Raw genomic sequence first — 24,456 nt, 5'->3', positions numbered from 1 at the left:
TTGTAGCTACACAACTGTGCTGTTGGAATGCAAAAGTGAACACAGACATACTACACAAATGTGTGTGGCTCTGTGTGCAATAAAACTTTATCTATAAAAACAAGCCTGGGGCTAGACTTGGCTCACAGTTTGCCAGCCTTGCAGATGTAAGTCATCTCACTGCAGTATCAAAAATAGTCCCACAACAGTCATCCATGGGATGATATAAAGCCACAGCATTGTAACTGGAGTTAATCTGGAGTCACCAACTTTTGTTGGTTTGTTTACCACCTTTTTCTGAGTAAAGGTGAGTAGGTTTGGATACTGGATATTGGGAGTCAAGATGGCATTGGGAATGAGTGTCTGAGGATGGGAGATGTTATAGGGAATGCACATGAACCAGAGCCACCTCCCTGTCTGACTCCAACTTGTTTGGGACTAACACTGTGCGAGAAGGAAGTAGAGCCTTATCTGTGTCATCAGCCCTCAGTGACTTTCTTCCCCAGAGACCCGAGAGAACATCCTCAAGGTGCAATGTGTTCCACATGGCCACCCTGCTGTAAGATGGAGTCGTGGTTTCGTTTTCCAGTAGCTTTTGCAAGTATCACCTTCAGATGATAAACTAATTTTAGAATTGCACACCCTCAAAGGAAAAGATAGGCAGATACACGTTAAGACTGGCTGGTGTGCTTCCCAGATCAAGAAAGGAAATGGTAGGTGGTTTGCAGATATGACACCAGGTATCTTTGTGACTAGTCACAGAGGAGGGAGGGGAGAGCAGAAGGCTCGGGCAGATTTGATGGTGGAAGCTTTATAAACAAGTAAATAAAGAGCAAACAAACAAATAAATAAATACTGTCGTCACATGATTTGTAGCCGTGGCCCTCAACCTTCCTAATGCTGAGACCCTTTTAATGCAGCCCCTTCATGTTGTTTTCATTGCTACTTCATAACTGTAATTTTGCTACTGTTATGAATTGTAATATAAATATTTCATATGTGACCCGTATGGGGCCGCTAACAGGTTGATAACCACTGGTTTATGGGCAGCCAAAGGTAGCAGGAAAGGTCTATTAAAATGGCAACAGTATCGCTATCTCTTGGTGTTGGGGGGGTCTTGGGTATCAGACACCACTCTGGACACTCTGCTGCCTTGTCTTAGTCTCCTCTCCCAGCCCTGTTTCTGAATCTCTTACTTTCTTGGACCCTAAACCCAAAGGCATCTTTCCGTGCCTTGGTCCCAAGACAGCCCTGTTTCTCCCCAGTTCCCCATCAAGGCCAATTTGTCTAACATAATAGTCTTCAAAGATGTTCTCTGGGAGACTCTCAAGTTTTTCTGTTCAATATGGTAGCCGCCAGCCAGGTGGCGTTATGATTAATCCCTTGAACTTGACTTGTCTAAATCAAAAGAGGCTGTAAGTATAAATACACACTGGATTTTTAGAAACTTGATATGAAAAGCATGAGCTCTAGCACTGATCCTTCTGTTTTGACCCCCTGTTGAAGTAATAGTTTAGATATTTTTAACTAGATAAAATAAACTTAAATTAATTTCATCCATCTAGTCTTACCTTTTTTTTTTTTCTTTTCAGAGCTGAGGACCGAACCCAGGGCCTTGCACTTGCTAGGCAAGCGCTCTACCATTGAGCTAAATCCCCAACCCCTAGTCTTATCTTTTTAATATTAATTATATGTTTGACTCATAGAATGAGTAGTGCTATTCTGAAGGACTTTTTTTTTTTTTAATTTTGTATATTCCTTTGCCCAATTTCAAGTGGTCATATAAAACATTGCTGTTCACATTGAGAGCATTAATCACAATAGAGGATGAAGTAAGGCGGTGTTTAACTAAAATTAGAATAAACATTACCTGTGATATAAGACTTTAAATTGTAAAGTGTACATTTAATAAAGTATAATGGTTCCCAAATAAATCCTATACCATTTTTTATCCTCAATGTATTCAATTGACATCAAAAACACTGCTAGGCTTGCAGAGTTTTCTAGCTACGTTTTGAAGTGATCAGCATTATTAACCTTTACCATTCTGCCTTTTCTGATTTACAGCATCCTAACATGGGCCCACAGTGCTCTAAGCACCACCACACTTTCTGCTTAAGAGAAACATATACAAGAATCGAAAAATCACAAGTCTGTGGCTTGGGGTGCCTAGACATACCTAGAGAGGAAGCTCTTGGAAGCAGCACTGTGATTTGACTCTATCTTCATCCTGGTAGGATGCTAGCTCATTAGGGAGATAAACTGAGGAGTGAGATGAAGCCCGGGATCTGCCCTAGTCCTCTGTGGGTTCCCCTCAGAAACCCTGGTACCCTCCGGATAGGAATTCACTAGCTCAACACAGATTTTAGATGAGTCACTGGGGCAAGAAAGAGACCTTTGCCCTCCTTTCCTTGTTAGGACACAGGAGCCTGTGATAAGAAGGAAGAGCAGTTGCAACCACGGTTTCCTTAGGGTACGAGCTCCCAGAAGTCAGTGCAGGAATTTGGACATGGCTTAGAAGTTTGAGGGTGAGATTCAAAAGATCTCAAGTGGGGACACACACTCACACACATACACACACACACACACATACACACACACACACACACACAGAGAGAGAGAGAGACAGAGACAGAGAGAGACAGAGACAGAGGATATAACTGCCTAAATTCATAAGCCTTCCTCTGAGCAGGTCTAACAGCTTTCTTCCCATTCCTTTAGCTCTGTAGGAAGAGCTATTGACCCAGAGCCTAGGGTGAGCTGCCATGTGACTGCTTATACTCTGATGGGAGGGTCATATGTTTATCTCAAACCGTCTGTCAGTTAATTGAATTTGTTAAGGCTCCCAAAGGTCTGTAGTAAGGAATCAAAACACTAATTCCAATCCCCCCTCCCACCCCACTCCCAGGAGTTTATATTTTACTTACTAATTGGAAAGACACATCTTTTTCCTCACACACACAAAAAAAACAACTAAGTATATCTGCATGGAAATATAACACTCGCCAGCCAGGAGTACCCTTTCTTCATTATGTAAATGTAAACTATGCATAATATAAAACCAGCCATCCTAGCCATTTTAGCTAGAGATATTAAACGAATCTGTGACATTATGTAATGATCGTTGCTCTCTATTGACAGAACCTATCCATCCCTCCAAAGCTCTGAACTATTAAGCAACGGCCCTTTATTCGTCCAATCTCACCTCCAGCTCTGCCCAGGGCCTGGCAACTTCTGTTTTACTTTCTGTCTCTGTGAATTAGTGTGTGATATCTGCCCTTCGGGATTATTTCACTTAGCATGAAATAATCAAGGTTCGTCTGTGTTGCGTATACGTCATATCCTTCTCTTCAAGGCTCGACAATATTCTATTCCCCCGGCTACTCCATATGCTGTTTGTCTGTTCTGCTGATGGACACATGGATTGTCTCCACTTTGTGGGTACTGGGAAATGTTGTTATCAACATTGACTTTATAAATGCCTGCCTTTCCTTTCAGTGACTGTGGGTGTGTACCTGGGCATGGACTGCCTGTATAAGAATCCTGGATTTACCTTTTAAGGAAATTTTCAGAGTTCTTTCTACCATGGCTATACCATTTGACATTCTTAGCACTAATGCATGAGGGTCTCAGTTTTCCACAAGCTCACTAATAATTGGCATTTTTGTTGTTGTTTACGGTAGCCATCCTAATGAGTGGGAAAGAATTACTCTCTGTGGTTTTTACCCTCCTTCCCTAGAGACTAATAATGATACTGACCATTTTTCTTTGTTCCATTTGTATATGTTCTGTGATAAAACATCAATTAATTTCCTTTTGCATTTCAAAATAAATGGTCTTTGTTGTCTTTTTTATATTGATTTTCAGGGCTTCATACATTCAGATATGAATCTCTTACACACAAGATGTATGTATGTATGTATGTATGTATGTATGTATGTATGTATATGAATCTCTTACACACACCATGTATGTATGAATGAATGTATGTATGTATGCATGTATGTATATATGTGTATGCATAAAATCTGTGGACATTTTCTCCCTGCCCACATCTGTCTTTCCACTCTGTAATGGTGTCTGCAGTGCACAAAAGATTTGGATTTCACCTAACCCTTCTTCTGTGTCAGTTGCTGTGCTGACAAGCTGTGAGCAATCCAGGGTCACACAAATGCTTCCATCTGCATGCTTGTATTAACTTTGGAGTTCCAGCGCTTGAATTTCAACGGTTGCTCCAGTTTTAGTTATCAGGTGAACATAGGGGTGCCATGGCATCCTTTTGCCCAAGTGAATCCGGTTCTTGGAGAGGCTACCTTCTTCATTCAGTTAGGAAAAAAAAATCAGTTGACCAATGGGTATGAGTGTTCTTCCAGGCTCCCTGTCCCTTTCTACTAAAGTGTATTTCCATTTAGATATCAGCACCACACCCACATATTTTATTTATTTCTGTTGGGGGGTTTGCAGGCATCCATGCATGCATGTACAAAGGCCACAGGAGGACTTGGGGTGACTTTTTCTGTTGACCTCTATTTTGTTTTTTTTGAAGCAGTGTCTCTCAGTGGACCTGGCACTTGCCATTTCAGTTAGGCTGGCTGGTCCAAGAACTCCTAGGATCCGCCTGTCTCGGCACCCTGACACTGAGGGAACAGGTGTGCATGGTCATGACTGGCTTCGTGAGGGGGCTGGAGACTCTAGGTCAGCCCTTTCGCTTGCACAGAAGGTGCTGTTAGTGTCCAACTGGCCTCCACAGCCCCCGGGGTTCTCTTCATATGATAACTCTATGCTAAGTTTTCAAATCTGGGAGTGCACGTTCTCCCAACATTTCCTTCTTTGTTTTCAAGATGGGTTGTGTCTTGACAGACAGAGAGATGCATACACAGAAATAAATAGACACAAACGTTCATACATATGTGCGTACATACATACATGCCCATATAAATACATACATGGTAGATTTTAGACAGCTAGGAATCTGTCCATATTTTTTAAATGCAGATGAAATTCACACAGCAGTGGGTGGAGGAGAGGAAAGGGGCAGGTAATTTCACAACCTCAGCACTCCTGTGTTAATTATTTTTTTTATGTATTCACGAGACTGAAATACTACTTCCTATCCATTCCTATAACTCTGAAAAGGCAAATAACAACTAGAGTGATCAGAACCATCCTTCGTGGTTGGGGGAGGGGGGTTCAAACCAGGTGTAGTCACTTTGGTCTCTGGATGACTCAAAAAGGGGAACACAAAATCACCTCACCCGCTGGCAGCTCTGGGACACGGATCCTGGAGGGAAATGGAAGTGTCAATCCATGGGAAACTTTCGCCCAGATGTTGATAGCATTGTTGATCTGTCCTGGCTGCACCTTACTTGGGTTTATTCATGGGAGCCTCCCAGTGTCAAGGGTCTCTACAGCTGCCCCTGTCACAGAACTGTGATCCTTGAAGTGACAGCTAGAGGACACACTGGGAAAGTAAATGCTGTGTCAATATTCCCCAGGGGAAGAATATGTGGTATGAAGCGAGGGAAAAGGCAACACGTTGTCTTAAATTTTGAGACTGATTTAGCTAACAATGGTTCTGTTTCTTCCTCCGCAAGAACTTGTTCATGGTAACTGCAGGGTGGATTGGGTCTTAGTGATAGGAGCCCCTTTTGAAAACCAAGAGGGACTGACTTTAACGAAGTTCAAGTCTAATAGAACATCCTTCCCTGGGTCACTAGTAAATAAATAGATGCAGAAATTAACCTCTGAAAAAAGAAATTGTCAGCATGATCTTGGACTGGGACGTGTTAGGTCTTTATGCCCACAACTTGGAACCTGATGTGTCGTAGATACTTTCTATTTTCTTCTTCAGATACTAAAGCTCACTTAGACTAAGAAGGAATGGCTTGCAGTAGGTTAAACATCAACCTGTCTGAAGGCTGAAAAGAGGGCTCAGCAGTCATAGCATTTGTTCCTCTTCAATAAGACCTGAGTTAGTTCCCAGCAGCCATACTGGGCAGCTCACAACTGCCTATAATAGGAGAAGAAACCCAGTGTCCTCTTCTGACCTCTGCAGGTATCTATACACAGGTGCAAATATGCATACATACATACACATTAAGATAAAACATCGTTTTATTAAAAGGTTAACCTGTTTAAAGGGGAGACAGACTGGAGGTCGTTCAGGCCCTAGGATCTCAACTCCTCATGGCAGGGGGCGGTGCTTACAGCACAGTCCAACCATGTGATCTCCCAGTACATGTACTTAATGTATAATCCCTGTCTTGTATGACATTTAGATTTGGCGGAGATGAGATGTATGTAAATGAGATGCAAAATTCTCAAGATGAAATTCAAAAAGGCTCCTGAATGTGGCTTGTTGTTCAGTGGCCTTTTGGGAGGACCAAGGAGGTGGAGCTGGCTGGCTCCCCAGTGGGTTCCTCTGCTACTTAAAGTGATGTCTGCATTTGGTTTGAATTTAGCTTTGTGTTGTTTTCTTTCTTGAGAGATGAAGCAATGTCAAGGGTAAAAGCTGATATTCACACAGCGATACATAATTTTATGTGTGTGTGTCTGTTCAAGCTACATCTCTGGATACAGCTGGCTAAAACCCTTGGTTATGTGGTTCAAATGTTCTTTGTTCCATTTGTAACCGTTTACTGATTTATTTTCCCACGTGTTCTTTTGCTTCTCTCTCTCTCTCTCTCTCTCTCTCTCTCTCTCTCTCTCTCTCTCTCTCAGTTTTCCAGTCATGTTTTTGTTGCCTTTCCCTCGGAAGATCTGTTTTTCCATTTATCAAAACAAATGGCAAGCTAGGGACCGTTTAAAGTCGTTTTCTTAGTTAATAAAGCCAATCTCCTTGTTCTGTTATGTTAAAAGTACATTATCTTTTTATTGCCAGTTCTGTGGGGGTAGGCCTGTTTTCTGTCTTAGCCATCTCAGGCTGCCCCCACTCACTCACTGCATAGAGAATTACAAAATGGTTGAGGGCGGGGCAGCTGATTTACAGTACCAGCCATTCTGAAAATAACCGCAACAGTGCAATCCTGATGTGCCATTTACGTCACACTATGTTTTCATGAAATAGTTTGTGGCATTTTCATGTCTATTCCTGATAGAATCTTGCTCCTCGCTCCTTTTAATCAGGCATTTAATTTGTTTTTGTTATTAATATTTTCCACTACATGTCTTGGCCTGCCTCCAGTAAAACAGCTTTGATGGGGGGGGGGGGGCAGGCATAAAAAAAAAAAGAAAAAAGCCCAGTGCCCTTCCTCTCTCAGCCTTGGTTCCACTGCGAATGTGTTTTCTCCTTTGATGTGTCTGAACCACCAGAACTGATGCTGAAGCCTTGAGAGAGATTTGGAAATACAGCAGGGGCACCACACACATCGACACACAGCCACAACCAGGAATTGATAAAGTTGATGAACGACTTTGGAATTTTAAACAGTTCGACCAATTTGGGCTTATTTAGTCACATACCCTGCCTGCATTTTTTCCTTTTACAAATGTCTTTTCTGTATAATGTCTTGTAATTAGAACAGGAAGTCATTGAGTAACTGCAAGATGAATAAGAGCACTTAACACTGAAGGGAAAATTACCTTCCGAGAAATTATATTCTTTTTTTTTTTTTTCCCCCTGCATGTTACAATGTTGGTAATGATAGTAACAGCTGTAGCTGCTCTTATCTGTAGAATTTTTGTGCTTGGGTTTTCTGAATTTTTTTTTTAAATCATTTTCAGTAATAATCAAAGATGAATGGACAGAAGATAGGAAATGCCTAATTATGACAAATATTCTGTGTCACAACAGAAGAGCAATTAAATGGAAATGGTATAATTGTCAATAGCAGTAAGAGCTGGAAGTCTGCCAGGTACATAAAGTTGAGGCTTTGCTTTCTGTTGGTTGCTAGGAGCAAGCAAAAAGTATAAAGGTTTGAGAAAGGAATGTCTGATGCAGGGATGTGACAGAGGGCGGCGCAGATCAGTGGGCAAGCCCTTCCTATTGACATGATTTCGCTTATATTGTTTCAAAAGGAGACAGTAGGTTTTATAACTCTAGCAGCTTCATCAGTGGCTTGCGGAGGGCCAGGAGAAAAGGAAACTGTGGGTTGTCTGGAAGCGTGAAGGACATTGTGTTTCAAAGGCAGCCTCCATTCGGATTCCGAGTCTTTTAAGTGAAAAATCTTTAAATGTTTGTTTCTGTTGGCATCCAGACACATTTGCCCTAATACGATTAAGAGAACGAAAGGGCGAAATACTTGGCAGAATTTTCAGCTGAGGTAATTAGGCACAGGAAAGGACATGCAGATTTTTTTCCACCAAGCTCTAGAAAGTCCTGGCGTGAAGGGTTTTTATGAAGTTTTTGTTGTTGTTGTTGTTTTGTTTTGTTGTTGTTGGTGGTGGTGGTGGTTTGTTGTTGTTGTTTTTTTTTTTACTGATGTTAGAAGCAGACAACTGTGATTATCAATAAACATATAGTGTGATGTTTCCTAAACAGCCCTCTAGCCCTGCCAGGAGGATAAAATTATGTTTCTACAATATTGTTGTAAGGGATGAAAGCAAATTTCTCCTCTAGAAGGAACATTGTCAACTTCCTGCACATTTGGCCACCATTATCTATTGGGGGAAAAAGGCATTATGGATATTTGAAAATCAGCGCTCCAGTAATTTATTGGGCTTGCCATTTCACGCATCTCTTTATATAAAGACAATTTGAGCAACCGGCAGAATGAATGCGTGGCCCCCTCCCCCTCTCCTCACCCCACCAACCCCAGTCAATGAGAGCCATGGTGTACAGTTTGACAAGTCAGGGTGGGGTCTCAGATTATAATTACAGTTTCTCCGTGGAATTCTGTTTTGGACTTTGAAAAACATATAAATAAGTGAAAAAACTGACCCTGAGAAAGGTTCACAAAATGTGTAATTATGATATAAGCACAGGATTACAGCCGTTTCGGCGGATAATGCAAGCCATGTACTTTAGGTATTAACTTTTAATAGGCAAAGTTCTCTTTACTGAAGTTGACATGAGGTTTAGTCATTCTGGGTCTCTTATTCCCTTTGAATATTGCATTTAAAAATAAGCATGGTCACATTTTTTTGGGGGGGGTGGAGATGAGAAGTGGGATGATATTTTAATAGATTATCATAACTGTTGTTTACAATATCAGTCTTGAGAACCAGCAATTTTTTTTTTCCTGATCATTTCCTACTGACTGAAATCAAACAAAAAGTATATACAACCCAAGGAACTAGAACGTTCTAGAAAAATACTCTGTAGGGTTAGTTCCTTAGTTTCTTTTCTGATGTGGGTGTGGTTGAAAGAAAATCATTGTTCCGGGAACACTTTGTTTGTCTTTTGCTAAACAAATGTGCAATTTATCCATCCTTTGTTCATTCTTAGATTTATCCGCTGGAGCTCTTGGGAAACAGAAAGGGGAAACTGCATAGCGTTTAGTGCTGGCCCTTGTTTCATGTATCACAGTATTTATGAGTCTAGGAAGGCAGGAAGGGGCGACGGGCTAGCTGCAGGATTTCAGTGAGACTTCTTAAAGGGACTGTTCGCCTTTATTGGTTTCTCACTGTACTGTTGCGAAATAAAACACGCCAGCCATTGAACAGCTTAATATTCTTGGGGCTGTGTCAGAAGGGAGCTGGTTTAATGTATAGGCTTAGGAAGCAGTTAAGGGATCACACAACTCAACATCTGCAAGTTCTTGCACACTCTCTTCCATACCATTTTATACGGTCTTCCCATCTCTCCTTCCCAATCTGTCTCCTCTAGCCTACCAGGCAGTCTCTATAAGGGTCTGAGGCTCTCCTGGGCTTTCTTTGGTTTTATAAATATGAAAAGCAATTCCTCTGGGAATGTCTAATTACAAGTCTGGAAATTTGCCCGCATCTAAACAATGCCAAAATTCTGGTCCGAACGGGTGGTTCTGTCCATAAGCACCAGAGTTAGCATAATTTTTGTTTTGGCTTCGCCAAGGGTTGCCACATTAGACCAGATCCCAGCTGTGCCTTTGGCCTCCTGGTGTAGAAAGAGTTTAATGAGGGAATGGGGGGCAAGAGTGTTAGTTTGGCAAATGTATGATTCAGGCTTCTTCTGTCTCATGGGTAGGAAGTTGTTACGTGAAAATCATAACGATCATTTAAGTGTTTACAGTGTGCATTACAGGCCCTCAAGTCATACACTTGAAATAATTAACCAAGTGAAATTATTAACCCGAGTGGAATAATTCTGGCTCGTAGGTGGGTAGAATGTCAGGTTTTACCTGACCAAAGCTTACTATCTTCACCCTAACACTATAGATCAGTTACCACTAATAATTCGAGGCATTTTGTCATACTGCAAAGTTAGTCAAACAAAAGTTACAAGATTAAAAGTTCGGGTTAAAGCTTCCTCCCGTCATTTCCAATGTCATGGAGGTCCCTGCCTAGTCACCTAGCTGGCAACCTCAGTTTTGCCACCTCTGTATTGGGGAACATTCACAAAGTGTAGCATTGTTTACGGGGTTTTCATGAGGGACAAGGGGTTTTCGTGAGGAACAAAATTTTCATTATTTCAAGATTTTCCTAAATTGTAGTATTTTTCTCTCAGTACTGGAAATGGTGTTAAGGCACTCTCTTTTCCTGAACACACCAACGAACTGTGCCTGGCCTTCTGGGTTTTTGGTGATGGTCTTGTCTCTGTTAGCTTATTTTAATTTGGTTGGTGTCCTCTGTATTACCTACCAACAGTCACAGAAAAGTAGCAGAGGCAGGTGAACTTAATCCTGGATTTTATTCTAAGCACTAATAGATTGGAGAAGAGAAATAAAAATAAACACAAGTATCTGACATACATATATATACACATATATATATATATGATGACTACATATATTAATATATGTGCACTTGTATGTTGTACCATATAATGTTAATATAGCAACATATGTCATATTAATATAGTATGGTATACATGTATAATATACATTTTAAATACATGGCATATATTATGTATAAGTCATAAATATATATGTAGCTATAAATATAAATCTTTTAAGTATTGCATATAATACAATGGTGCTTTAAATACATGTATTTTAAAACCCAAACTAAGTAAGTCACTATAAATCTAAGCAAAAAAAAAAAAAAAGAAAAAAGAAAAAGAAAGAAAGAAAGAAAGAAAGAAAGAAAATCAGAATTACTTGTTTGGAAGTGTAGAGTCCAAGAACTAGGCCGAGTGCTTGTTAAAAATATAAATTCCTGTATTCCGATCTTAGAGAAACTGAGTCAGTCATTTTGGGTGGCACCCTGAGTCCAACCCTTCTCAGGCAACCCATGGGACCTTGGATAGCATTCCCAGGACACCCCCGAGCAACACTGCTCCCAGATGCAGTGGTCGTTCTTAGGGCACCTTCCTAAGAAGTGGGAGGAGAGTGGCCATGCTCGTGCTCTTCCAATAACTACAAGAAGGAGTCAGAAACTGTGAGGAAGGCAGAGTAGGTGGTGGGAGCTAGGACGACGTACTGGGAGCCAAAGGAGGCCATGTTTCAGCACTGAAGCTTGCCAGAGAGATGACGCTATCCCAAACAGAGAACCAGATAAAGGGCAGAGAGAGCATCATCATGAAAAAGTACTCAAAGAGGTGGCTGGTGGGGGCGCACACCTTTAATGCCAGTACGCAGGAGGCAGAGGCAGGCAGAGCTCTGTGAGTTCCAGGTCAGCCTGGTCTACAGAGTGAGTTCCAGGATAGCTGAAGCTATGCAAAAAAAGGAAACCCTGCCTTGGAAAACAAACATCTACAACTAATGTCCTCAAAGAAAATCCAGAGAATGACAGGTAGCAGTGAAGTGGACCCTCGACCCAGGTGGCTTCTCCCAGAACACCAACTCAGAAACAACTGTTCCTTAACTTCCTTCCTCTGGAAAGCACAGCATCTTCCATTTTATTTCTAAAACTCTTGGAACTGGTATGATTTTCTTGTCTTCACAGAAGCCAAAGACCCTACCAGAGCAGACTCAGGGGCCGTGAGGTATTTGCGCAGGGTTTTCTATGTACAGAAAAGTGGTGTAGGTACTGAGCATGCTCAACAGAGTGGTGAGCTCTGGCAGGTTGTGGCTGTATTCTCCAGGATTCACATCTTTAACAAATAAGGTGTAGAGATATAAACAGGATTTGGTACGGATGGTGATTAGAGGCTACTCTTTGGGATAGCGCAGAGATATTGGGGCCTTCTGACAGCGGTGAGTTTTAATTTCTCAGGTTTTAGCTTATCTGTAACAAATATATCTATCAATGTAGTGTTTGAACTTAGTGTCTTAGTCTACTGTAGGAATCTCAACTTGCTGTCATGGCCCGCCTGTCAGCACCTCAGGACTAGTTTTCACTGATAGACTTCTCTTCCATGTAAATACACTGCCTTCTAAGTGTGCCAGCTGCTAATGTGGCTGCCCACAAACCAGGCAGGAGTCTAAGAAGTGCAAGCCATTTGAAGACATCATGCTAGAAGCAGCTAAGCACCTCCATTCCTGGAGAAGCCTCCAGCCTGAAGAGCTAAGTGAGCCTAATTAGAGATACATCTGCAAGTCAGCTTCCTATCTGCAAAGGTCACGTGCACACCTTGCATCCATCCTGGTTATGTTCCGTCATTGCATTCTATCCCAATTTGTCTCCCACTGGTTACCAGATGGCCACAATAAAGTCAGTATCCTTAACAACTGTTTCATGCCGTTCTCTGAAGTACAATAAGGGCTCAAAATAGTGAGTGTTTCCCCATTGGACATACAAATGACAAATCTGGGAATGGCTGACTGGCACGCTGGTGGCGTGGCTCGTGAAACCCAAGTTCAGTTTGGCATGGCAGCAGGTAACAGACTACCAAAGAGGGCCCTTGCCATTTCTCAAGCTTAAAATGAATGAAGGATTTGTCCTTGTTGAATCTGGGTTTTGCAACTATTCACAAAACATAGTGAGTTAGCAGTAGGCATCATGATCATTTAAGAGGAAGATTGATGTTTTCTGCATTGATCTGAGTTAAAATGGTCCTCATGGGACTGTCTCTCGAGGCTGTTTGTGGAGCCTTTCAGCATGGTTCTCTGGGGTGTGCCAGGCTACCAGGTGGATTTGAGAAACATCAAAAGATGAGGGGTGTGGGTGTGGGGGGGCATGGAGAAGATGGTGATATCAGTCAAGTTGGGGTAAATCATACTGTGATAACAAATGATCGTTATAAACAATATGGGCATCATTTCTGCTGTGTTTGCACCTCCTTTGGATCAACCAGGGACTCTGCCTCATGCTGTTTTTAACTCCAAGACCCAGACTGGCAGAGGAGCTGCTGTCTGAGCATTACAGATGGCCAGAACAAAGACAAAGAGACACTCTGGTCCATGGCACACTGGCTCTAAAGCAGCCGCGACTTCTGTCATATTCATTGGCCAACAACAAGTCCAGGCTCCCCTGGACTCCCAACGGTGGGAAGTACAACCTTTCTCCAGACCCATAAAGAGAACACAAAATATTTGTTGAGCCACAGAGCAGGTGGCAATACTCCTTAGACCTATGGACGCTTTTCCAGGGTCCAGCCATTTTTGCCAACACCGAGCATGTACACGCAAAATGTGTAATCAGTCTAAACCAAGCAATAATTGTAAAGAAACTCATCAAAGTTTTCCTATCATGGTGACACCAATGACTTAAAAAAAATACATTGGAACCTCTGGAAGGAGTTTTTAAGTTTGATTGCCCTCAAATAACTCGAGCATCACCTACTATGTATGTCCCTGGAGGCCACAAAGTGGTTATACTCAGGGGTGGCCTCAGGCTTTGAGGGTGGGGAGCTGAGTTGGGAAGGGGGATTCTAGAAGATTCTGACATTGCCAGACCATGGTAAAGAAGAGGGCTTTGCTGAGGAAGACATCTCTAACCCCAAAGCAAAACTGACCATTGAAATTAAAGTTCTCTCTGTTGGCAGGAAGAGGGTAATGGATGTGTTTGCTTTTCTGTCCAGGGGAAGATGAGGAAGAGACCAATGTGATCGTGCTCAGCTACCCCCAATACTGTCGGTACCGTTCTATGCTCAAGAGGATCCAGGATAAGCCATCTTCCATCCTCACAGACCAGTTTGCCCTCGCCCTGGGGGGCATCGCAATGGTCAGCAGAAACCCCCAGATCCTGTACTGCCGGGATACCTTTGACCACCCTACTCTCATAGAAAACGAGAGTATATGCGATGAGTTCGGTGAGTGTCTGTCTTTTACTCAACTTGAAACTTGTTTCTGCGAGTAGCCATTTTTGGTTCACGTTGTGAGCGGGGCTGGGAAGCAGGGCTTGCCTTCACCACACGGCTGCACCCAGCCCCCATGTTATCACAACACAAGGTGTCCTCATGTTGCTGGGAACCACTGTTTACCACAGGAGAAAGATGGTTATTTTGTGTTTGTCGTTCAATGTATAATTGGGAGGTGCTTGGTGGACTTTGAAATTGGATGCTTTCGTGTTCTTCCTGAGAGGGCTTTAGCTACTTAAATATTGGTTTTTAAATTTTCTAATTTTATAAGGTTCTACAAGAATGCATAAACTATTCAATACTATTAGGTAGACAGAGATGAAAGATTGATTGATGGAATGTTAGATAGATAGATAGATAGATAGATAGATAGATAGATAGATAGACAGATAGCACATACATACATGAGTTGTAGATGTGCCCTATCCTTTAAATTTTCTCACACATACCAAATCCTGGCCTAGCTGACTAGTAATGCATCTTCTTAATAGAGGGGCTGTCAGTCACCATAGCTCACCTTTGGAAACCTTGCAATGTGCACTGTCAGTGAGGGCAAGGTGTCATATCTTGCCTTCTGTGTCCATTTGTTGAAGAAATCGCAGCATGTTCGACATTCTCCACTGAGTAGGTTTTCCTGTGCATACAGAGGTATGGACACCCCCACTTCTCTTGAAATCACCTTCATGGGTGGTAGGATGGTACCCTGTTCAATTCATCAGGAGGACCAAGGAGGAAAAGAGGTTGAGGCCTTGAAAATACATACATAGTCTTTCTTCAAGCTGATGCCATCCCTGTTCTGTTGGCTTACATTGTCCCCAAGGATACCTCATTTGCAAAATATTCAGGTCTGGATTGTCCCAATTAGCTCTAAGATACCTCTACATGGTTTTGTGAATCTACTGTGGCCTCTCAAAGTTGACAGTCTGTGCCTTCGGGAGCTCCTAGGCTACTACAGAGGACTTTGGAAGTAGATGTGTGAACAGTAGAGGATCTAGGGTGAAGGGTGGAATCTGATGTCTGAGGAGGAAGATGAGGAGAAGGGAGACAAGATGTAAACTAGTTGGAGTCCAAAGTCAGAGACTATGTGAGAGTGGGTGTGTACATGTCATATGGTGAGTGTGTACATGTGTGGGGGGTTAGATTTTCCTTCTACACAGAAGTACACATGGTCCTATTTTTAATAGTCAAGTAGCCTTTTCATTAAAACAGATCAATACATCCAATTATTAAGTACTCTTTCCTTTCAGATGAGCATTTACATGTCTGCCTTCTTCATTATTTGAGAGAGAGAGGAAAAAAAATTCACCCACGTTCCTTGCTCCTAAGCCCTGTGTTTTACTAGCTAATCCAAAGGTCTCTAAGTTCCTAACACTGAATAAAGCTGAGAGAATGTTTTCCCCTGCTTAAAAGCATTCAAAGTTAGTGTTTAACAATGTAATATAATGAAAAAAATGCTTTAACCTTTTTGGCTAATTTAGGAATTATTAGTCACTGAGTTCCAAAGCTGTTCTGTCTAGAGTTGGAAAACAGACATTCCTATCCAACAATGATCAGTGGTTGCTGGAGCATTCCTAAAGGAATTTTAAATGTTCTTGCAAATACAAACATCTCTGTATGAATGTGCTCCTGAACTTTCTTTTAGAATACCTCATTTTAATTCTGCCTTTCTTCTCCAGCCTCTGGAAGTAGAACATTTCTTTTGGAATAAAAGCACTTTAAAGAGCTTCTAGAAGGCAAGTTCAATGATGAGAATATCATCAGATGGTTAGCTTGCGCCTCAGATGGTTTCCCCTTTTGAAAGTAGCTCATGCTAACATGCAGGCCATGCAGCTTACCTTGACTTGAAGCACTTTCAGTCATATGTGTCCCCCCACCTCCTTAGGTGCACTTTCAGCCATATGTGTCCCCCCACCTCCTTAGGTACACTTTCAGCCATATGTGTCCCCCCACCTCCTTAGGTACACATATAAATTTCCAAACAATAACATTTTAAATCCCCCAACAGGAGATATGTGAAATTGACATGGGTTAAAAAGTATTTGTTAAAAACATGGTATTGGGTTTCTCCAACCAGTTAACAGTTGGTAGAACATAAATTTAATTAATGACTAGCGTTAAACAAATGGTCCTAAGACCGAGGACTGCCAGATGACTAAAGCATTCTGTCAGATAACCAGGGGCCCAGGGGACCCACAGATGAGTCTTCTATGCAGCATATAATCTGTGCCACACATTCGGTGACTTCAGTAACTGGTCAAATATAATTTAGGTAACAGTATGCCTAGGTTATAAAAACCAGATTTTATTAGCCATATCACCAGGCAGATGAATTGTGGGCCTGATGGCAAAGAATTTACAGCATTTAACAACTACATCTTTGATACAAGGAATTCCGAATCACCATAACATCCTTCAAAGTTTCTTCTCCAAAGGATAGTATCTGATTTTTCTATGCCTGATGATATTTAGTTTATTAACAGATATGTTGCTTTCTCCATGACATGGACAATAGAAGGGATACAGAAGGAAGAAATAAAATCTGGTTCTTGTTTGTTTAGAGGATTAAGAATCCCAATAGGGAAGACAGGATTAACACATCTGGAAGCCCAATTGAGTTAAAAGAATCAATAATGGCTGTTGGGGAAGCAATTGGGGGTAGGAATCCAGCAGTGGTTTGGGGTAGGACTGGAGGCCTGAGACAGTAGTCAGGAGCAGAGGTCAAGGAAAGCCTTGCAATAGCATCAGAACTCGGTCTGTTATTTTTTTCTCTGTGTGTGGGTGCATGTTTGTATGTGCAGGTGCACATGCACGTGTGCACATGTAGAAGCCAACAGACAACCTCAGGTGTCGATTCTGAAACTCCTGCCAACTTTTTGTATGGGACATGCCCCAGTAGGTTAGGCTAGCTGGGAGGCAAGCGCCAGGGACTGTCCTGTCTCTACCTACCCAGCACAGGGCTTACAGGCATACTCCACTGTGCTGGGCGCATCACAAGTATGCTGCATAGCTACCAATAGAGCCGTCTCCCTAACCCTTCCTTGGTCTCATTTTAAAAGATGGAGATCTAATAGTGTTTTAGAAACCTATTAGAAAAAAAATGTAGACTGTTGACAATCCAGTCCCTAAGTCTCTATTGGCTGGAGTCCACCATTCTCTCTCTCTCGGAAGTCTTTCTGGTCATAGTCAACCTTAGGGTGAGTTGTAAGAAGACATGAATATGTGAGCAGGTAGCCAAACTGGGAAGAAGCTAGCCAGTGGCTTTGAGACAGGAGATGATCCCACATTTTCTCTGGGGTCCTCCAACATGGCTACCTGCATAACCAAAAGACATCTCTGAAGGGAACCTTGGCTCTGTGGCACAGCCTTCCCTGCTGCCAAGCAGCTTGGCCCCCTCCCTGCTACCCTAATGTTGTCCACTGAATACCAGCTTTAATTGAACAATAAAAGTAAGCCTTTTACATCTACAACCAGTCCCCATAAATGAATTCTCTGTGGAATTTTATGAAGCCGCTTAATGAAAAGTTTGATTAGAAACTATTAAAGAAAAATAAAATAGATGAAATGTCATCATTTAATCCAACATTACAGTAGTGTCATTTTGATTTTTATTTACATTGAGATATTCCGAATCGAGTAAATATATCCTGGTTTTAATTAACTATCCTCCTTACTTGGGAAGGTTATTTTAGGCTTGAAGGGTTTTGATAACACACCATCTGCTTTCTTCTCTGTATTATGCAAGTCCCTTCCTTGCTGACAGTGCTGTGTAATGTCTAAACCTATGACTTGAGCATAAATTGAATCATATTAATGGTAAGTGATTGAAGTGCTTCAGCTCCCAAATCCTGCCCATATTCTTCTATCTTGTCACTCATACTGCTCTGTTGGCAGTGGGCTTTTTAGCACAAGATAATTAAAAAAAAAAAAAAAAAAAACAACTAACACATTGGACTCTCCATTGAAGAAGTATAAAAATTCATTGTATGGCACACACAATTAGGAAATGAGATTTTAATAACAACGAGGACAGCATGACATGAATAGCATTTTGTTTTCTTCATAAAAAAATCTTTGTCACCAGCGTGGTTCCTGTGCCCACTGTCCTGTAGCAATCTCCCAACACAGGCGTTCTCCCAACAGCTCCACTTCCTTCTCTTACCTGGCTAAGTAATGATTTCCGTTTTATAAAATGGACTCTGGCATTTATATTATGTGTGCTCGAGAGGAAAACCACGTGGGCAAACAGTTTGTCTCTTCTTTGCAGTTAGAACAATAAAAAGTCCACTGCGTTGTAACGCACGGTGTTTATAGTAATATCATACCAATTGATTTCACATGTGTAAAGTGCTGACAAACTGAATTCAAACAGAGGCACGCACAGTGCAACAGAGGGATGAAAACTTTAAGGTACCAGCTCCCAACCAAGAAGTGCAAGTGTAGCCCCATTTACATAAACAATAAGTCTTTAAAAGTAGGTAGGATTAGATGTCTTTAGATGTGGCTCAGTTCATGTGTGTGTGTGTGTGTGTGTGTGTTCGTGTTTTGAATTGCAGAGACATAGGAAGCAGAAGTCACGCTTTTAAGTTTTTCTGAGCAGTTGGGGTGTTTGTGTGTTTGTTGACAAGGGAATGGGGCAGAGGGAAGTATGGCTTTGGTCAACCACATGCGAAGAAGCAAAGAGATGAGACAGGGCTGTCATCAGGTGTTTTGTCCTTGTGGAGACAACATGAGCTCTACAGGAGAGCTTGGCTGTTTTTATACTAAGACACACATTCCACTGGGGATAGGGTGTAGAAAAGAACTGCAAAATGTAGTTTTAAATAAAAGAGTGCTAAACTCACATGCAGAGAGATCAAGTGTAAATTGGGGCTCAACCATCTGATTCTCTAAGGCAAATGCCATGAGGCCCCTTACTTGTTCCATCTGTAAAATCAGGCAATCACAGACGTCATGTTAGGTTCAGAGTAAGTCAATTTTGTTATACACACACACACACACACACACACACACACACACACACACACACACACACCAGGAGAGAAAGGGTCATTGAGAAACAATTGACAAATACCTTGGTCAGAGATAAGAGTGTTGGAATGAGAATCAGTGCAAGAATGTATTCTTCTGTTCCACTGTGTGAGTCTCTGCTGAATTTGGTTTGTCAACATTTCACACATGTGAAATCAACATGTTTCTATTGGAGTCTTCTGTCTTAGACAGCATGTATTCATAGGAAACCATGATGTTCGTTAAATCCTATGGGAATCCCATCCCCAGGGGTCCTGGGGGCTTACCAGAGCCTGAATGAACATGTAAAGTTGTCCATATATCACAGCATGTTTTAAAGTCACTCTTCTGTGTGTGCCTTGAACTTTGCCCTGTTCCATTTCCTGTTAGTTGACATGATGACATTATAGACAAAAGAAGAAAAAGCAAAGGGAAAAGCCAGAACAGGAGAAGGGACAAAACCTTGAGTTTTTATGAAAGGGAATTCAAAACAAGCAAAATCATTAATAAGGCATCAAGGAGAGCTGGACTCTTCCCCTCCAAAGATCACGTGCTTTGCTGGAAATGGAGGGAAGGCAGTTGTTGTGTCATGGATCATGGAAATTTATGAGTAAACTGTTTTTGTTTTTGTTTTTTGTCCTTACCAAAGTGGCTTTTATGGTCACAGTGGATTCTGATGATCAGATGTCTTTGCTCCTGGTCCCTGTCCACATTTAGGATTTCACTGTCTGTGGTGGTCACCAGGCTCCCAAAGGAACATCAGGCAGTTATTTAGCTTTTCATTGAAAGTGAGTAGGAAAAGATCCAGGCTTCAAGCATGTTGTTGTTCGTGCAGGAGACCTTGGCCTTCAGAAATCTCACTGTGCCCCTGGAAATTTCCTAGAGACTCTTTCTTCCAACGTAGAGTTTAAGCAAGTCTCTCTGTGCCCTACACTGTCAGACTAGACACAAAGAGGGTGTTTAAGTTCTGATCTAACATACTGAGTCAAATCCACATAAGTCTGTGGGTAGAGGTGCATCAGGTGTGTTCCACATAATGGTTAGCACATGTGTTCTCCTTCTTGAGCTATGAGTAGAAAAGAGTCTTGGGAACAGACTACTTTGGTCAGAGGCATTGACATCCTGGATCCCAGCTCACTTAGGGATTTAGAGCAAGAAATTCTATGTTGCTACTATGAAATAATTTAGAGTCATAGTCTGAGGAATGTTGAGGATTAGTGCTTTTTTTTTTTTTTTTTTTTTTTTTTTTTTTTTTTTTTTTTTGCTTTTGGGAGAACTTGAAAGGATATTTTAAAATAACTTGGATGCCTTTTGTAGCTGAGGGGATTGAGTGAGTTACTAACCAATCTTGGGTGTGATGCATTCACCTTTACCCCGGAAAGAAGTGACCATGTCTGTGTTGACTAACCCTTGACCTAAGAATTCCATCCAGAAAATAACTGATTCTCCATTTCAAAACCAAGATCCATATATTCCTCCACTATAACCAGATTCTTTTAATTTAAAAAAAAAAATGTTTGGGATGCAGCTCGGTTGGTAGCATACTTGACTAGCATTTATGAAACTCTGGGTTCAGTCTCTAGCACCACATAGTCTGGGAGTGGTGATGCATGCCTCTAATCCCAACACTTGGAAGGTAGAGGCCTGAAGATTAGAAGTTCAATATCATCCTTGGCTATGTAGTAATTTTGAATCCAGCTTGGGATACATTACACTCTGTTAATTACACACACACACACACACACACACACACACACACACACACACAAGAACCAGCCATTGAAAAATATAGTAGGCAAATATCTTAGTGAAAATAAGGGTGTTAGAATGAGATTCAGTAAAAAGATATCTTTGTTCTGTTTAAAATTCTTCTTGAGGGGCCTGGTGAGATGGCTCAGTGGTTAAGAGGAGCACTGGCTGCTTTTACAGAGGGTTCAGTTCACAGCACCCACATGGCAGCTTATCTGTAATCCCAATTCCAGGGGAGCTGATACCCTCTTCTGGCCTCTGTGGCACACATATGGTACACCTACATACACACAGGCAAAACACATACACACAAAATTTAAAAAAGTAAATAAATCTTTATTTTTAAAAAATTTGTTTTACTTTTAATCATATGCATAGTTTGTATCTGTATGTAGGTACATGCATGTGCACGCAGGTGTTCTCAGGGGCCAACTTTGGTCTCTCTCTGACACGGGAACCCAGTTCGGGTCCTCTGAAACATGCTCTGAACCACTGAACCACTCCACTCCCAATAACTAAATTTTAAAATAATAAACAGCAACAAAAAACCATTCCTGATACATGGATTTGCTCTCTGCTTCGCATCCTTGTGTCCTGTCAGGGGAATTTGCTGGATTTAAGTCCTTCTCTTGTAGCTGAGACCATTGAGAGACACTCAGATCATGGCTTCAATGAGTGACCTATAGTAAGATCCACCCACTCAGGGTCTACTCCATACCCCTTGTTATTATCAGTATTATTTTGCCAACCACAGTTCTGGTTCCGGGGAGCAACCAAGGCAGAATTTCCCTGGATCTCAAATAGCTCACACTGTAGTGTGCGCAGTCCAGGAGAAGGACAAGATATGAGACAGTTATGGACCATGCCTCCTAGACTGCTGTAAAGATGAACAAATACTACCAAACTCCTCATTGTCGTTAGAACCTTTCACCTCTTACATCCACCAACACAACCACAGCCACGCACTGGAGTCACAGTGAAAACACCCACAAAATTGCTTTATCAGCTGTGGCCACGACTTGGGAAAATGAGGTATGAGTTGGTACTAAAAGTCATTCAACATCTGCTGTAGCCAGAAATACTTGTTTTGCTGTCCGTTTGGAATGTGTTCCTCCAGGCATCATGGATCTCCTCCTTCTTGGTATTCAGGCCTCTGTCCTACTGTCTCCTCCCCAGAGAGACGCTATCTTCTTCCACAAGTCCAGCTTGGTCCCATCATCCAACCTGTTATTATCTCCCCACAACTCATCATTATCTGAAATTAACTCCTGTAATTGTTTATTTACGGGTTTACTGTCTGTCCCCCCCCCCCCCCACTACTGTAAGCCCTTGGTCATGTAAACAGCACATTTTATGTCTTGATCACTACTGTGGGCTCAGAGACAGGAGAGTCGTTGCATACAATAGGCATGTAATACACCCTGGGTAAGTGAGGGAATGGGTACATAGGCACCGTGGTCACTGCTCTTCCCCATGCTGTGAATACAGACATCAGAGTACAGCAATGTGACTATAAATGGGTGGACCAGGTTTTGAACCTGGATTGCTTGATTCAAAGCCTGTGGTGCCGTCTTTCCCCTTCACCTGACTGCCTATAATCCAGACCCTGCTTAGAAAGATTATGTCACCTACATAACATTGGGCCATCTGGAAACAGGCAGCCAGGCTAGAAGGACTTACTCCATACACCTCTCTGTAATTTTCTGCTCAGAGCGCCTTGGCTTCCCCAACTTGGCACCCTCCTTTAATGAAAAAATTATAGGCCTAATTTCAAAATAACGAAATGTGTGCAAGCTTTCTGCTTCTATCACTTCTTTATTCCTGCAGCACATAAATCATTTCCCTTTTTAAAATTAAATTTAGCTTGCCGTGATTTGGTAATGGGTTTTTCGAAGGAGGCAGAGTCGCCAAGCTCTTGGCACAGGGACCAGTGGGCTTGCCTATTGGGGAATCTTCTCATCGGTGGCTGGCATGGGTCTCAAGTCCTTCATCTAGGCTATGTACCCCCTTTAGAAGCTGCACAGAAACACCCTCCCCAGTGGCTTCCTCTTTAATGGCCTTTGTCGCTGTCCGGGGGTCATATTGGAGGATTGAAGAGCAGGTGCAATGGATAGGAAAAGACTCGGGCATTCTCATGGTCATGGTCCTGGGTGCTCATCCAATCGCTCACTTGCACACCCTTAATGCGTATGTGGGTGCACAGGCCTTCCAACCCTTCACACACACACACACACACACACACACACATACACACACCTGCCGACACACTTTGGCTATAGAACAAGAGGAGCTAAGCGTCTCTTACTTTGAGGGCCAAAGGAGATGACATGAGCAAGCCTTGATAAGTGGAAACTTCTGACCAGGTAGCTGCCCCTGTGGGACCTACTGCTGGGGAAATGGAAGAGATTATGTCGGGGTAGACAGATGCCTGAAAGAGGGCCCTGGTGTTGGTGAAGTCTTCCGGGGAGGTGGATCTCTAGAAGGATCTTGAAGGAATCATGGAGGAAGCTGTTACAGGGGAAGAACTGGGAAAGGCCCTAGATTTCTAGTGTGAAGAATTGCCTTCCTCTATTGCTTTTAGCTTTCAGTGGCAACTAAAAGCAGCTCCCACAAGCAAACTTGTTCCCCTAGACAATGTCCTCTTCCGCTAAGGAAGCATGCGCCTTGGTCCTTCTCTCAGAGACCCTACTGCAGTTAAGGCCTCAGAGAGGTCACTTACAATAGAACCAGACTTGCTTCTTGTTCAATTGGATCCTTCCTCCGATCTCTAAGAAGGGGGAGAAGGGAGGCTGTGGGTTAATTGAAGGCTCTCTTGGTGTGGTGGCTCTTCAAAGGGCAGATTCCAGGCTGGAAAAATGACTTCAGAGTAATCATTTTTAACATTATACTCTATGTCCCTTCCTTGTTGCTAAATACTTGCCCAATCTTTTTTCTTTCCTTCTTTTAAATTGTAATGTGTACCTGTGTGTGCAAGCGTGCAGATGCACCTTTGTCTGTGCCTATACTAGTATGAGTGTAAGTACGGATGCACAGCCACATGTATGTGCATGTAGAGGCCAGAGATGAACCCCACTTCTTGTTCCTCAGGAGCCACAAACCTTATTTCTAGAGACAGGGTCTCTTACTGGGTCATAGGTCTCTCAGACTAGGCTAGGCTGGTTGACTAGCCAACCTCATAGGTCCACCTGTCTCTACCTCCTTGGCTCCAGGATTATAAACGCATGCCTTTATCCCTGGAGTCACACTTTAGTACTGAGGATGAAGCATAGTGTTTTTGAGCACCCTCTCTTTGTTGTTAAAAATAAAACACTAAGTACTTATTTGTGGGAAGGCATATGTATGCCCCTGCCCAAGTGTGAAGGTCAGGGGACAACTTATAAGAACCCTTCTCTCCTTGAACCTTGTAGGTTCTGGAACCAAACTGAGATTGGTAGCAAGTTTCTTTACCCACTCCAGAACCATCT

At 42.2% G+C, this 24,456-nt stretch overlaps 1 protein-coding gene across 2 annotated transcripts in view; it reads left to right on the top strand.

The window, feature by feature from the left end:
* Arid5b (AT-rich interaction domain 5B) overlaps positions 1–24,456 on the top strand; it is a 176,225-nt gene that overhangs the window by 75,569 nt on the left and 76,200 nt on the right. For both annotated transcript variants that reach the window (XM_036167714.1, XM_036167713.1), the window contains exon 4: positions 13,958–14,188. In XM_036167714.1, the coding sequence (XP_036023607.1) occupies positions 13,958–14,188 (231 nt within the window). The remainder of the gene's footprint in view (positions 1–13,957; positions 14,189–24,456) is intronic.

The sequence above is a fragment of the Onychomys torridus genome, chromosome 18 (genome assembly GCF_903995425.1).
Source record: "Onychomys torridus chromosome 18, mOncTor1.1, whole genome shotgun sequence".
NCBI lineage: Eukaryota > Metazoa > Chordata > Mammalia > Rodentia > Cricetidae > Onychomys > Onychomys torridus.
The sequence above is the reverse complement of the archived record's forward strand: the minus strand, read 5'-3'. Positions and strand labels throughout refer to the sequence as shown.